This window comes from Mesoplodon bidens, assembly GCF_964165515.1.
Source record: "Mesoplodon bidens genome assembly, chromosome: 5".
NCBI lineage: Eukaryota > Metazoa > Chordata > Mammalia > Artiodactyla > Ziphiidae > Mesoplodon > Mesoplodon bidens.
The window spans coordinates 55,663,364-55,680,025 of record NC_138161.1 but is presented as its reverse complement, the minus strand read 5'-3'; the positions used below and the strand labels follow the sequence as shown (position 1 = coordinate 55,680,025).

General features: G+C 36.0%; 1 protein-coding gene across 1 annotated transcript in view; it reads left to right on the top strand.

Moving 5' to 3' along the window:
- IFT57 (intraflagellar transport 57) overlaps window positions 1–16,458 on the top strand; it is a 59,750-nt gene extending 43,292 nt beyond the window's left edge. Inside the window, exons 7-11 of the mRNA XM_081235536.1 lie at window positions 10,822–10,893; window positions 11,681–11,812; window positions 13,305–13,367; window positions 15,181–15,247; window positions 16,262–16,458. Of these exons, the coding sequence (XP_081091662.1) occupies window positions 10,822–10,893; window positions 11,681–11,812; window positions 13,305–13,367; window positions 15,181–15,247; window positions 16,262–16,440 (513 nt within the window). The 3' untranslated portion in view covers window positions 16,441–16,458. The remainder of the gene's footprint in view (window positions 1–10,821; window positions 10,894–11,680; window positions 11,813–13,304; window positions 13,368–15,180; window positions 15,248–16,261) is intronic.
- The last annotated feature ends 204 nt before the right edge of the window (window positions 16,459–16,662 follow it).

Genomic DNA, 16,662 nt, shown 5'->3' with positions numbered 1-16,662 from the left:
CTGAGCACACATTAGAAATGTAATCATTTTACTAACAAGGTATTTTATGGAGAGATTATGGATCTCCAGTTTCAGTTCAATTACAGGCAGGTGTGAGAATCCCAGTGATTGTTATGATAGCCTTTGCTTACCCTCTATGCACACGCATTATTTTTCTCTACAAGGGCAATATCTAGAAAGCAAGAATTTTCCCGAGGAAACATATATTTCCAGCTTGATTGCCACACCCCCTGCAACAAACACACACATACAGCATACAGCACACGTACATACTGAACTCTTCCTAAGTTGTATGTCTAGTTCTTTGAACACTTATGAAGAAAAATCTTGCTCTCACACCACAAAGGTGTATACCACAGAAGACTTTAAGCTGCTGACAATTAAAGAAAAATGTCACGTTTAAAAATTTAGGAAAACCACACTCTGCCACTATCCTGCAACCTGATGGGCATTTTTCATTAAGAAAGTAATCTCATGAAAAAGTTACTTAATTTTGGGGCTTCCCTGGTGGTGCAGTGGTTGAGAGTCCGCCTGCCGATGCAGGGGACACGGGTTCGTGCCCCGGTCCGGGAAGATCCCACATGCCGTGGAGCGGCTGGGCCCGTGAGCCATGGCCGCTGAGCCTGCGCGTCCGGACCCTGTGCTCCGCAACGGGAGAAGCCACAACAGTGAGAGGCCCGTGTATCGCAAAAAAAAAAAAAAAGTTAATTTAATGGACAGTCTCTCTCTCTCTCTCACACGTACACACACACAAATACACCCATAAATGTGAGCAGTGATGAAGCTGAAAATTAACAATTAGAACAGGAAGAAGAGATGGCAAAACTGCGTGTGCAAAGTGGCAAAAGGAGAGAATGCAAATAATGTTCTGTCATTAGAGAAGAGAGTGTTCTGGGTAGAGGAGGGAAATATGCTGCTCATATCCATGCAAAGAGAATGATAAATTATTGACCTGTCCCAAAAATATTTGCTACAGTGAACTTAGACATATGCAACTCCTTCTATCAAGCTGTCTTCTCTGCCTCTTTCATTTAACCTGATTTCCTGCCATCAGATTTCCAGAGAATTTTATCATCGACTGTGGATGGAGTATTAAACGTGTCACAGGAACATCAGTATTCCACAGTGAAATCTTGAGACTGATCACTTTGGGACTGCAGCTCACCCTTGGCCCTACCTCTCTACCACTGCAGCTACAGTTATCATTTTAATAACTAAGTCTGTCTTCCTGTGGTTAAAACAGAGATGAATTGTCCAGATCCCCTTCCAAACAAGGACTTGGCGCCCAGCCGCAGAGAGTGCAGTCAGCAGACAACCTCCAGCTGTCTGCTCCTTCAGTGCAGAGCTGCCTAACTCAAGGTTGTGCCCTTCCAGGGGAGCCCACATCTGGCTTATATGAGTTGTTTATAGTTTGTGACATAAATAATGCTGTTTTGAAAATACTTGAAGTGTCTTTTGGGAAACATAAGTACACCTTTCTCCTGCAGTTTCTGCTGAGAGTGAAATTGCTAGGCCATAGTGTCTGCATATTTGAAAGTGGTTATACAAATTTATACTCCTAGCAGTATCTGAAAGTTCCAGTTGCTCCCCGTCTTCATCAACATTTAGTATTGGTTCAGTCTTTTTTATTTTAGTCATCCTGGTAGGTTTGTTGTGATGTCTCACTGTCATTTTAATATGCATTTTCCTGATGACTGATGAAGTTGCGCCCCTTTCCATATGTTTATTTGGCAATTGGATATTCTCTTTTGTCTTTTGCTATTGGGTTATCTGCTTTTTCTTTTGATTTATAGAAGTTCTTTATATACTCTGAATATGAGTCCCTTGTCAGATATATGTATTGCAAATATCTACTCTTTAGCTTCCCTTTCACTCTTATTGGTGTATTATGATAAAGGCGGCTTAATTTTAATATACTCAAAATGATCTCTTTTGCGGGGAGTGGAGTATGGCTAATATTTATGTTTTAATCTTTGTTTTAAGAATCTTTGTTTACTCTTTGTTTAAATCTATGTTTAAGAATCTTTGCTTCCCCCAGTGTTATGAACATATTCTCTTGTTTTCCTTTTGATGCTGTATTGTTTCACCTTTTGCAGTGAGATCTACAGTCCATCTAGCATTTATTCTTGTGTACAGTATGAGGGTGTGAGGCAGAACTCAAGATTTATTTGGTTTTCAGATGTATATGCAATTGACCCAGTTTATTGAAAAGGTTATCCTTTGACCAGTGCTCTGCTTTGTCATAAAAAGAGAACATGTCTGTGAGGGTCTGTATCTGGACATTCTGTTCTATTACATTGGTCTGTTTCAGTGGTATCTTTTAGATTTTATTTTCTGTTTATTTGTTGCTGTTATATAAAACTACATTTCTCTGTTTGTGTATATTTGTATACATCTTCAGCAAACTTGCTAAATTTGCTTATTCTAACCATAAGCCTGTAGATTCTTTTGCATTTTCTGTGTATACAATTATATCATCTGCAAATAACATCAATCTCATTTCTTTCTTTACAAGCTTATCCCTTTTATTTCCTTTATCTTGCTTGAAATACCTAGTCTATGTTGGATATAAGTGGCATCAGCAGGGGGAAAGCTTTCAATATTTCAGTTTTACCATTCAGGATGATGTTAGCTTTATGACTTTCACAAATATCAGAAGGTAGATTAAGGAACTTTCCTTTGGTTCCTAGTTTGCTGAGTTATTGTTATGAATGGATGTTAAATTTTTTCAAGTGATTGGTTTTTTTTCCTTCATCTATTGAGATGACCATTTGACTTATCTCCTCTTTTTTTCTGTCTTGTTATGGTGGATTATAATGGTTGATTTTTTTTTTTACTCTCTCCATTTTATTGCTAAACAATCAATGTATTTGTTAAACAAGCAGTTGACTTTTATGCAATAACATGTATTGTTTGTATGTCAGGCCATAAATGTTATCATTTACAATATAGCAAGGCAAAACCAAAACGCAAATAAATGAATTTTCGTTAGAACAAAATATATTAAATATATTCAATAAAAAAGCAATGTGTTTCCACAAAAAGAACTTTTACTCCCAAATGAGAAAGAAAATTGAAGCATGAAAAAAGCTGAGGAAGGAGAAGGAGGTAGACTTAAAGCAGACAGTTTGTCACTGGCTGTGAAAGTTTATGGTGCTGGTTTTTGTATGAACATATGTCTTCAGTTGTCTTCGTGTACTTGGCAGCAGTTGCAACAAGTGGAGATGCTGGATTGTATGGTAACTTTATCAACTTTTTGAGGAAATACCAAGTGTTTTCCACAGGGGCTGTACCATCTTACATTCCTACCAGCAAAGGATTTAGGATTCCAGTTTCTCCACATCTTTGTTAAAACTTGTTAATTTCCTTTTCCTTTTTTTAAAAAAATCACCTTCCTAGTGGATATAAAGTGGTATTTCATTGTGGTTTTAAAACTCTTCCCTGATGACTAATGATGTTGAGTATCTTTTCAAGTACTTGTTAACTATTTCTGTATCTTCCTTGGAAAAAATGTCTGTTTGAGTCTTTTACTCATTTTTAAATTAGGTTATTTGTCTTTCGTCTTGCATTATAAGAATTATTTATATATAATAGGTACTATCCCATTATCAATTATATGATTTGTAAACATTGCTTCCCCTTCTGTGGGTTACCTTTTCACTTTTTTGATGGTTCCCTTTGAGCCAAAGTTTTTAATTCCAGCGAAGTTCAACTTACCTGTGTTTTCTTTTGTTGCTTGTGCTTTTGATGTCATAATTAAGAAGTCCTTGTCTAATCCAAACTCATGAAGACTTACATCCATTTTTCCTCCCAAGAGTTTTCTAGTTTCAGCTCTTATATTTAGGTCTTTGATTCATTTTGCATTAATTTTTATATTTTGTGTGAAGTACAGGTCCAAATTCATTGTTCTGAATATGGATATCCAGTTGCCTCATGACTATTTATTGGAAAGACTATTCTTTTCCCATTGAATGGTCTTGGCCCCCTCGTTGAAAATCAGTTGACCACAGATACGTGGGTTTATAACAGTATTACTCATAATAGCCAAAAGGCGGAAACAACACCAATGTCCATCAATTGATGAATGAGTAAAGTAAACATTGTATATCCATACAATGCGATACTATACAGACATGGAATAATATTCAGCTTTAAAAATAAAGGAAATCCTGACTTTTGTGACAACATGGATGAAGCTAGAAGACATTATGCTAAGTGAAATAAACCAGATGCAGAAAGACAAACATTGTATGATCTCTGTTATAAGAGGAATCTGAAATAGTCAAATTCTTAGAAGCATGTAGTAGAATGGTGGTTGCCAGGGGCTGGGGATAAGGGGAAATGGAGAGAGATGATCAAAGGATACAAAGTTTCCATTATGCAAGATGAATACATTCTGGAGATCTAATGTAAAGCAGTATGAATATGGCTTACAATACTGTATATAATGATTGATTTTTGAGTATTAAACTAACCTTGCATTTTGGAATAAATGCAACTTTAATCATGTTATATTATCTTTTGTATATTACTGGATTCTATTTCCTGGTATTTTGTTGAGGATTTTTATATCTATGTTTACAAAAGATATTAATCTTTAATTTTCTTGTTTTTTAGGTGACTTTGTCAGGTTTTAGTGTAATGCTATGCAGTTCTTATAAAACAAGTTGGCAATTGCTCTCCCTTTTTTTCCTGTTCTCTGGTAGAATTCATATAAGTTTGCTGTTATTTCTTTCTTAAATGTTTGAGAAAATTCACTGATAAAGCCATGTAGGTGCGGCTATTTCTTTGTGAGAAAGTTTTTAATTATATATGTTTATCCTAAAATGTTATAAATATATTTTTTCATTATACAGTTGATATATAAATACATTCTTATAAAAATTCAAATATTAAAGATAAAACTAAAGCCTCCTTTAACCATTGCCCCATTAAAATTTTTAGTTATGCTTTACTGCATTTCATCAGGGGAATGACATGATATGATTGATATAGTGGTTTTTGCAGGTTTAGGCTCTACCACTGTGTGAGCTTGGGAAGCCTACTTTAAAGTAGCTGCATCTCAATACCCTCATAAAGTTTTTAAGAGAATTGTATGTGATGATGTACGAACAGTGCTGAGCATAGTGCCTGACACTTATGAAGCGTTCCTTGAATGTTAACATTGAAGTTGTTGTTAATAGACTTAGAAAGATCTCAAAATGGATGTGAGGTACATAGGATTTCCTCCCCAGAGTGATCTTGAAAATCCCTAGAGAAAGTGAATTCAGAGCTGAAACAAAGGCCTAGTAAGAAAAAATGGGTTAGGCACCTTTATTGGAGAGAGCCCATAAAAGCCCTTGTAAATATTTTTATATTCATTAAAATAAAACTGCAAAAGCAGAACAATGAATTAAGATTTCATCACTAATTATTCATAACAGAATTGAGGGAGGAACAGTAAGAATAGAGGAGAAAAGTAGGGTATAGGGCAGAAGTTGCATTTTGTGATGGACAGCAATTCAAGGCACATCAGAGCCTTGGGGCCCTGCGCCTGCCCTTGGGGGAGAGGCAGGGCTCCTGCTGCCAGAGTCAGCTGTGCTCTGGCATGGACTTTTCCTGAGCCCAGGAGAAAACCATCCCAGTACACATGAAGGTGCCTTCCTCAGCTTTTCTGTATCAAGAGTCCTTTGGCACTCTGCCTCGCCACACATAAAGAAGCTCAAACTTGGGTGAAAAAAAACTGAGAGTTTGACATTTCACAAGTTATAAATTAGTGTAACTTATACACAGATAGAAGTTCCATTTGCCATGCTTAGCTCATGTTTCAGTCTGTCTTTCCCCTGCAGTTTCAGAGAGGTACTTTAAGCACTGAGCTGGAGATCCAGGCAAAGAAACAAAATGTCTCTGTGTCCGCAGAGGAAATTGTTCAGGTGCTGTTCTGTTGGAGGAAAACCCAGATCCATATAGTCTTCCAGTCACCTTAAGTTCTGCAACAAGATCTCATACGTTGTGATTTTACGGTATACTGTGAATCACCATCTGCAGAGATGTCATCACAATTCTCCAGTTTCTGAAAAAGGGAGATATATAATTTGGTGCTAAAGAATTTTGGAGCCAGGAGAGGAGTTATAGTTCAACAATACCTTTGCCATCTACCTCACAGGTGACAGAATTACACATGAGATTTTGTATGAAAGGATTTTTAAAAATAGAAAGTTTAAAGAAATGATATTCTATATCGTTATTAGTCTTCTCATTTCCATAGAGAGGAAATGTGCTAGATTAGGTGAAAAACTCAGTTTCAACAGAGATCAGAAATGATGCTTAATAGACACACGTAGAGCACTTTGGGATAGGTGACTAGTAACCTCCAGTGGCCCATGTGGTCTCACTTGATATGTAACAAAAAGAATTCTTGGTTTACCTTAGATACTCTTTGGTAGTTCATTTTATCATAAAGAAAAGCAGCATATAATATGTGGAAAAAGCACTGGTATGGAGTGCTTTCCACTTTCCAGACATAAAACTTTGGAAAGGTCTTTTAACCTATCTGATTCTTTTTTGTCCCTACAAATTATGTATATATAGTCAGTTTCTTGGTATCACAAACCACCCCCAAATCACAGTGGTTTACAATAAGAATAGCATACATTTATTCTCACTCAAGATACACTATCTGCCGAAGTGTGGCACAGCTGTGGCTCTATTCCAGCTATGTTCCATGTTTCATATTCTCAGACCTAAAGGATAAACCCCTCTGTGGGGCATGCCTGTTATCATGGCTGAAAGAAAGGGCAAGAGAGCTGGTTGATGCCAATTACAGCTTCTGCACAGTCCTGGCATAGGCCATGTCCATCATCATTCTACTGGCCAAAGAGAAGCACATGGCCAAGGCCAGCATCACTGGAGCAGTAAAGTGCAGTCCTCCCACAACCAGCCAGCAAGTCACATAACCCTCTTACAGGGAAGGATAGTGGTGAAAAAGAAGGGATGAGAATATCTACTTAGTGCTCCAAACCTTTGTGAGTCTCAAGTAAGGAAAGATGTTTAAAAGTGCATTGTAACCCAATGGATTCTCTCTTATTTAAGAATAGCTATTATTGTTTAAGAGTTCCTTTTACTGTTACTTATTTGGAGGATCAAATCCTTACATATCATTAAAACCTACATTCTCCATTCTTACCACAAACGTTTGTAAAGTTTTTAACCATCTCAGTTGCAGTTTTTTAAAAGCTGTGTATTCATGTCTTTAAACTGTTACAAGTACAGTCATTTATATTCTCTATTATAACTATATTAAACCCCTTTTGGAAAAGTCTTGGGCACCCAGAAAGTTTTTTGACATTTTTTCCCCTGATGATTAAAAGTGACAAAATTCTCTTATAGGAAATTTGGAAAATGTTGTTAGGATGAGGAAGAAAGTAAAAACACCAGTATTCAAATCCCTGTGTTAATACACACATGCAGATAGATATACACAAATATTAATTTTTACTAAATTGGACAGCTAATGAATATACTCTTTGGCAGTGTTTTTCCACATTACTGTATGTTGTTAACATGCATTTTTTCGGACTATGAAATATTTGGGGGAACATGAATTTAACATTTCAATATACAATATTAATGTATTTAATATGCAATCATATAGAATTATAAAATCCAGTAATAAAGTGATCACTTATGAAACCACTACCCAACTCGAGAACTAGACCATTACAACATCCTGGAAGTTACCTATGTGCTGCTCTGCGGCTGCCCCTTCCCACCTATAGATAACGACTGTCCCCTGGTTTGTGTACTGTCATTAGCTGCTGCTGCCTCTTCTTCTTCGTGTTTGTGTGTGTGTGTGTGTGTGTTTTCACATATGTGTGTATCTCCAAATTGTGTGTATCCTTGAGTTTTGCTTTGAGCTTTATAAAAACGGTGTCATACCGCATTATTTTTAGGGATGAAATGAACATTACAAAATTAATTGAAATTGTCCTCTACTGTTAGATATTTAGAGAGTCTTCTGCTGTTTTACACAGAACTTGTACATTGATCTTTGTGTGTATCCCCAATTATTTCCTTGGAAATAATTTCTAGAGGTGAAATTGCTGGGTTAAAGGGTAAGAACACTTTTAAAGCTTATATAAAAATAACTGTACATCAGGAAATGTGTCCACTTAGAAGATTTTAATGAAACAAGCATTCAGATTTGCCTGATGGATAATTATAAATCATTACTAGCTTTCCACTTTAAAAGGCAATAAGAATACACAGTGTTCCAGTGGCTTATCAAATTAAAAAGTCCAAAACCAAATTCCTCAATAATTCGGACTCCCTGAAATCTACTCTGTTCTTGTCACACTGTGATATTACTATCCTCTCAGTTCCTCAGACTAGAAACCTTACACACATCTTCTCTCTACTGGCCCACCTCCACTTCAGCCACCCCTCACTTCCCCTTCATCAGTAATCAAGTGCTGCTAGTCTGTGTCTGCAATGTCCCTCGAATCCATCCCTTACCTTCCATTCTTACAAGCGCTGCTCTAATTAACCCCTGCTCATCTGTCAGGTAGACCATGACACAACCTCCTAACTGGTCTGCTACCTGTCTTCAGTCTCTTGCCTTTCTAATCAGTCCTTCACTCTGTTACTTTCCCAAAACTCAGACTTGTCTTTAAAACTGAAATCAAGTCACTGATAGCTCTCCATTATCTACAAGATAAAATCCACACTCCTTAATTAAAGCCCTTGATCTAATTCAACCTACCTCTCCAGCTTTGTTTCCTTGTGATTCACCTTCCACACCCCACCCCAAGAACTTTTTGTGTTATATTCTAGGCAGCCTGGGCTGCCTGTTCCCTATATACTTTCCTGTTTTTCTTTGTTCTTATTAACTCCCTCAGCCTAAAATACCCTTACTCTCCCCTCCTTTCCAGTGTGTTGAAATGCTACTCATGCTTCAAGGTGCCACTGAAATGCCAGCTCCTCCATGGAGCTTAACATCAATGTAAGTTATCATAGTTCTACTTCTTAGATGAGTCAGGCATGTTTTCTTCTCTCAAAATACTTTGAATATCAAAACATGAAAAAAATACATTTTTTACATTTGCTGGATAGAAAATAATGCTGGGTAGAAAAAGCAGAACAAACTATTTTAAACACATCAATTACAATAAATTTTAAAACTATATATATGTAATGTATGTATAGATATATATATGTGTATGTTTATACATTTATACATGTATATATACACACATATACATATATATATATCGACAGAGACAGAGGCCGATAGGAATAGTTGAGTTTGGTGTTTATTAAGCTTCTAAAATTCTTTTTGGAATCAGGCAGGATGAGTACTTCTTTAAAAAATTAATGATACTTGTTAGGTTTATTATCTTTCATAAAGATGCTTGCTTGGGCTTAAGCAGGTTTCCATTTTGAAGCTTAACCATATTAGGTCTCGTTGCAGGAGGCCAGCCAGTTGCTTCTCCTTCCTGTTCCAGTGTTGACTGGCTGAGCTGGAGGGGCCTGTTTCCTGTCCGCATCTGTCTAGCCGTAGTCACAGGTGGTGAACAGTCCCCTCAACTGCAAAATGAAGGCATTGCTCTAGATGACTGTTAGACGGATGAGTAGGTGATCTTCAAGGTCCTTTCCACGCTCTGTATTCTGAGATACTGTCCACTCATGAGACAGAAAAATGCTTAAGGACAAAGGAAAGTGCCGTTTGTTCTCTGCCCTAGCACTTTCACTGGTGTCAAGCAGCCAGTTCCTCCTTTTATTAACTCTGAACTGCCAAAAGGTACTGCGTGGGAATTAGTGCATTTGGCTTCTGATCCAGGTGTACCACCACCTCTGTGGCCTTGGGTGTGCCCCTTTCTGTCGCTGGGCCTCTGTTTGCCTATCTCTGCAATGATGAAGGTCAGGCTAGATATTCTTTGAGGTTCTTTGCAGCTGTAATGTAATTTTATAATTGGTATGTGTGAAGTACCCAAGGATTTTTTTACCCTATGGTCACTGGCCTACGTTTCAAAGTTAAGAAGTCAGTAGAATGGGATTATTCACAAAATCGTTTTTCCTTCACAGAATAGTGTAGATAGCAAAGTGGAGCGTCAGGGCATGCAAGCAGATATGTGTGATTGAAGGATATCCTGGCTCCATCACTTACTCCAGCTCACCTTAATATTTTTTCTCTTCTGATGAGTATTTCTCAAGTCTTAAAATTGTTACCTTTAGTAATATAAACCAAAACATTTTGAGGATCTCTTGTAGGAAATTAAAATGTTAGATTAGAGAGTTCAAATATGCACACGAATTCAGATCGGTCTAGCAGTAGTACAATACATCTCAAATATATGAACTCTAACTATCATTACAGACTTCCTTTCTTAAGAAAGAGATTCCAAAGTCTGAAGAAGCGTCCCACTTTAATTTCAAGGGACAAGCTAATATTTGATATATGTTACTTGACTCCAGAGTTGCTTCTGGCAAACATAATTGTTACTGTTTAAACAGGTATTTCTTTTCTAGCAATTAGAACTTTTTTCATTTTGATGGGTAGTCATAACTATTAACCACCAGCAGTGCAGGGATAATTTACATTCAAATTGTGAGACATCGCTCTGTGAACACATAAACTAATTTAGATTTATTCAGAACCTTTTATCCTAAAGTGCTGTACACACATTTCTTTACAATCTGATTGCAAGCTATATATAGGACTCTCCTATCTGAAATAGGGCAGCAACCAAAGTAATTAAAATAAAGGGTACAACTTCAAAAAAGTAGTGGAAAGAAGGAAATGTAATATTTTTTACTTGTTCCCGTATGCTCTTATGCCTATAGGATTGGAGAATCCATGTTGACCAAATGCACCAGCACAAAAGTGGAATTGAATCTGCTCTAAAGGAGACCAAGGTATGCGAATTACTTCAGATGAGTACATGAGTACATTTACTCATCTGTGTAATACCTATTAAGGGAGAACATGAAAGGAAAAAAGACCCAATCCTTGCCCTTGAGGAGTTTCCTGATTGAATGTACCATATTATGTTTCAACAGCCCTAACACTTAAACCAACTAAAGAAAGGTAACTATATAAAAGCAATATGATATATACCTAGTATATTACATACTCTAGATATATAGGTAGGCATATTAGAATCATTTCATCGTTCTTTCCCCTCTGAATCTCAGGGGATAACAGCACCAGGCCAGCAACGCCTAGAACCTACAGCTTCCCAGGCTTGCTGCCCTGCCAGAAATAGGGACTTTTGGAGAATACCACAAAGAAGCAAAGCTGGAGTAAAGTTATGGGTCCCAGACTAGAGCTATAAGTTTAATGATCTACTTCCAACTGGAATATTCCAGTCATCTTTGAATTGTGCTATAAGAAAATCGTGTTATTCCCTTACCTACTTTGATTGTGGGCTTTATATAAAGCACATTCCACTCACATATATTTTAGATTTGCATAAGGACAAATAAATTGACTAACACTACCAGGTGCTTTTTTATTTTAACATTCTGCAAAGTGTGACTAAAATAATTTTCATTTCAGACTTTTTTGTTGCTGAAAATTTCAAACTATCTTCTTTTTCATTGGTGGTTGAGAATTTGTGAGATGAATTGAGGGAGATTTAACCCATTTAAAACTACTTTTGAAAAATATATTTGTGAAGTCTCTGTCTACTAAAATTTCTAGGGATTTTTGGACAAACTTCATAATGAAATTAGCAGGACTCTGGAGAAGATTGGCAGCCGAGAAAAGTACATCAATAATCAGCTTGAGCACTTGGTTCAGGAATATCGTGCAGCTCAAGCCCAGCTGAGTGAGGTAACTAAGGAATGATATCCAGGGTTCATTCCAGTTAATGACCCTAGTCCCTAAACTTGACACAGCACTTTTTTTTTTTTTTAAGTTTTTGGCCTCACCCCACTGCATGTGGGATCTGATTTCCCCGACCAGGGACTGAACCTGCGCCTCCTGCACTGGAAGGCAGAGTCTTAATCACTGTACTGCCAGGGAAGTCTCGACACAGGACCTTTCATTTGAGAATCATGAAATACTTTTCACCAACAGCAGCACATTGATCCTCTGCCCACTTTAGGAAGCAAATACAACTTGTCATCTCCGTTTTACATGTGATAGAAATTATCTCCTAGAAGTTTTTAAATGTATTTCTTCATTAGATTTAAGTAAAAGAAGTCATATTGCTGGGAAACATGGCTTAGAACAGAAACACAGTGCCAGGACACCTGGTTTTGTTTCTAAGTCTGCTGTTAATTTACTGTCTGAGTAGGAGGAAGTGGAATAGTATGCATTTACATGTGTCAGGGAGAAAAGACATCCTTGCCATTGTGGCTTACAACCACATAATAAGGAATATGAAAGCAAGACACGTTCGAAGACAAGCAGTTTAATTAATTAAATGAGCAAATTTTTTAATCTTTTCAAAGTTTTAGAAATTCAACCAAAATAAAATAAAACCTTCAGCCTTTGAAAGCAGCAGTGCTTTGTTACAACAGTAGGGATCTAAAGGCTTTCCTTTGGGATTTATGCCCCCTCTTTCCTGATGCTGAGGAAGACTACTAATGTCTTCCTCAACAACTGCAAATGTCAGTTGAAGGCATATTTTTTTCTTTCAGCAGACGAGGTTAGAAGGAGAAAAAAATGGAAATAAACTTGAGACACTTCCATACTTTCAGAAGTTCTCAAAGACCAAGCAGAAAGTAACCTTCACTGTTTTATTATTTGTTTAATTAGTTATTCACACATATACACATCTATTTGCAAATGTTTTTACTTTTAAAATGCTATAAAAAGTCTCTGATTACAGCCACCCTGTATCTCTCAAACATTGGTATTAAATAATTGATTAAGTTCGTTCCCAAGGACATATTCCATATTGTCATACTGTTTGTTAATCTTTATTAATTACTGACTCTGATGCTGTATTATGATTGATTTTTTAGAACATGTTTTCTCTGCATAGCACGCAGATTAGATCGACCAAGAGCCATTGTCTCAACTGTTTAGGAGTGGCTGAGGACAGTTTTTATTGTGAACGGTGCCCCTGTGAGTTACACAATTATTTTATGAAGGTTAAGGTAGTTCATCATTGTATAGTGCTTTTGTTAAATACATGGTGCCTATGAGGGACATAAAATAGCTACCGTTAAAATGTCACTTTTCACAATAGTATTCACAAACAAGGAGGGGCGCTGTCATAAAATGATATGCAGAAATTACAAACACAACGAGGTCATATTTAAGTCATCTGCTTCTGTTTTGAACTTGCCATTAAACAAAATGTTTTCTCCCTCAGGCAAGGGAGCGTTACCAGCAGGGAAATGGCGGAGTAACTGAAAGGACCAGACTCCTGTCTGAGGTACATACTGTGTGCTCCTGCCAGATTCTCACCTGTCAGCGGGGTACCGTGGTTCAGAGCCCTGGATGGTTTAATCTGCTACAGCCGTGGGTTGTTTACTCTAGTAGTTGCCTCCTGTGGCTCTTAAATCCTTTCCTTTAGGAGAAAATCCCTAAATTGTCTTATCAGTGAATCAATTACCTATTTATATACTACTTGTTTCCACAAAATGCCTGAAGTTGTTTTACTAAATGTAACATAACACATGCTGATAATATTAGCACATTTATAATCTTCCTTAATCCTTTTTAAAACATAATAATTGTAATTAATATATAGAAGAGTAGGTAAAGCATTGACTTAAATGTCTTATAATAAATTTTAATGTTAGTCTTTAAGATATAAGATTTGTTTTTAGTGATTGTTGTTGGTAACTTGTGTGTGATCCTGTGTATTTCTCTGTCCACAAATTGGGAGCGGCTTGTAACCCTTTCCCTTCTAAAAACTTATGGAATATTTACATATAGTGTATTTATTTTCATCATCTTGCAGAAGATGTAAGACCTAACATATGACATACTACATGAATTATATTAGTAATACATATATATTATATATTAGGTCTTACCCATGTATATTTATATATGTATATTAATAATATATGCTCCCATTTTTCACTGAAGAGCTGAGAGGAAAAAAAACCTTACAACGAGGTCAGTAGCCAATATGGGACTAAAGTCCAAGATTATCTTTGGATACAATCAAGTATAATTGTCACAAACTTTTCTGTATAATAGAATTAAGCTTCTTTGATGGAGATTATTTGAGGAGTAAATAGTTATTTTAAAATACTAAAAATATAACTTTAGAAATATTTAGACTCTAACCCTGTGGTGCTTCTAGACAGATAAAACATTATACAGAAGTAAAGTGCTCACTTATGTTAGGTAAATTAACACTTGAAGGGAGTCCAGGGAACCATTTAGTTCTTTTGGAGTATGTAGTTATCCCCAGTTGTAACATTTCAGGTGCCTGAAAAAAGTTAATTTGCTTTTACTTGGATGAGCACTTTATTCCCAAGGAAGTTTTTGCTCACCAGCATGATAAAAATAAAGCCTACTAAGTTACAATTATGGTTTCGTTCTAGATCATATCAAAATTTTTCAATTTTTAAAAGATGATATTTTCTACCTACATTTATGCTAGTTTGGAATTTATAGAGGCTATAGTAGTATAATTTTGAGTATGATATAGAGTACACATTAGAGCCACTATAACAGCCCAGTGTGCCTCTTGGAGTTCATGGTTTGGATAAAGCAGTTAGAATATTTTTATATATAGCCATATGGTATAAACGTTATTTTTAGTGTCCTATAGAGGAAAAGGTGGCATATTCTCTTATAAAACTGTAATATTAAGAAAGATATGTAGTAAACTTCTAGAAATTTAAAATCTTTTTAGGATGTTTGTGCTGTTTTAATTAATAACTGATCATTAGAGACTGGCATGGTAGATGCTATGAGATAACTGCAAAGCTTGAGTGCCTGATGCCTAAAAAAACAACTTAGATCATTTTTATTCTATCATGTTACAACCTGAGACAGTCAATAAAAAAATAATTTGGTGACGTTTAACAATAGGAGCACTCTCAGAAGATAAAAAGCTTTGCATATCTGCATACTTTATTATTCAAATTATGTCCAGAATACTGCTAAGATCTTTGTATCCCTTTATGTATGTATTATATCTGAATTAATTTTTTAATACATCATACAAAAATTTTGAAAATTTATTAAAATCCAGTGCTCATGAAAACTTTTGTTTTCAATGAAAGGTTACAGAAGAGCTAGAAAAGGTAAAACAAGAAATGGAAGAAAAAGGCAGCAGTATGACTGATGGTGGTAAGTACACACTCATTTTAAGAAGAAAATGAGCAAAAGAAGAATATATCTTTAAGAAATCTATTTTTTAAAGAGGTATTAATAAATAAGAAGTCTGCTTTTTAAAATGAATTTGTTTGAAGGGGAGGTACATGGTGCAAAAATGAGGTCTGATAATCAGTATACTGTTTTCCTTATAAATGAGCTGAGAAGAGTCATAATTTTTTTTACTATCATTTAGGATTTTTAAAAAAATTCAAACTGTATTAATTCAGAAATAGAATAGGAGATAGTTAAATATGCACTTTGTTATGCCAGTTTAAAAAAAATAATATTTTGTTCCATTTTCATCAAATGAGCTTCATTATTCCATTTTATGTCCAAAAAAAGCACTAAGTGTACGCCCAAAAGGCACAAAGGTGGTGATGTGATGACCTTTTTTTCCCCTCTTTCCTGGTAGACCTGACTGGGCAAGGATCAAATAGAGAAGAATTAATAATCCTATAGTAATCATCCTCTGTTGTAAGCTAGTTACTTTGACATGGCCCAGTGGTGATTGCCTAAGGCCCTTCGTTGCTCTAGAAAGATTTTCTAGAGTTCTAACGGAATATACTGAGTGATCTTTCAGAAGGTGATGTATAGGGGGTTTGCAGTATGTTTAAATGAGCCATTAGCTATGTCTTAAAGGTAGTTCTTCCTTCTCTTTTTCTTCCATTGTATCCCCTTTTCCTTCAGATAAATATACTAGCCTCTAAAAAAATATTGAAGACATTCTTAAACACACCTTTAGCAACTCTTCCTCTAGAAAAGAAAGGAAGTTCAGCCTCAGTACATCAAATGCTGCATCATTTCCCAACCTAGAAATCTCAGGTGTTTAAAATGCCACAGCAAAACTGTGTGAATGTCAGTAAATTGTTGGCTGTGTTTTTAACCCCATTTTTGGCTTAAGACAAAGTGAGGAAAATGTCATACCATTCTGTAATACACTGATACTCCAAATGAACGTTTTTATTCCATGTTATTTTCATTCTGCAGCTCCTTTGGTGAAGATTAAACAGAGCTTAACAAAGCTGAAGCAAGAAACTATTCAGATGGACATTAGAATCGGTGTTGTGGAACACACATTACTCCAGTCAAAACTGAAGGAGAAGTCCAACATGACCAGGGACATGCATGCCACAATCATTCCAGAATCTGCAATAGGCTCCTATTAAAACATATCGCTTTTCAGGCTTCTGATTAGTTTTTTTTTATATCAAATCATATTTTATGCTGCATAGACTTCAAAACACAGTTATTCCTTTAAAAGCATGTTGAACGGGTATTTTTTACATATATACACACATATTGTATGTGTGTATACATACAATGATGATTATGGATGGTCAAAGCCTTTGAGTTGAATATAATATTTAATAAAGTAATGAAAAATTCTC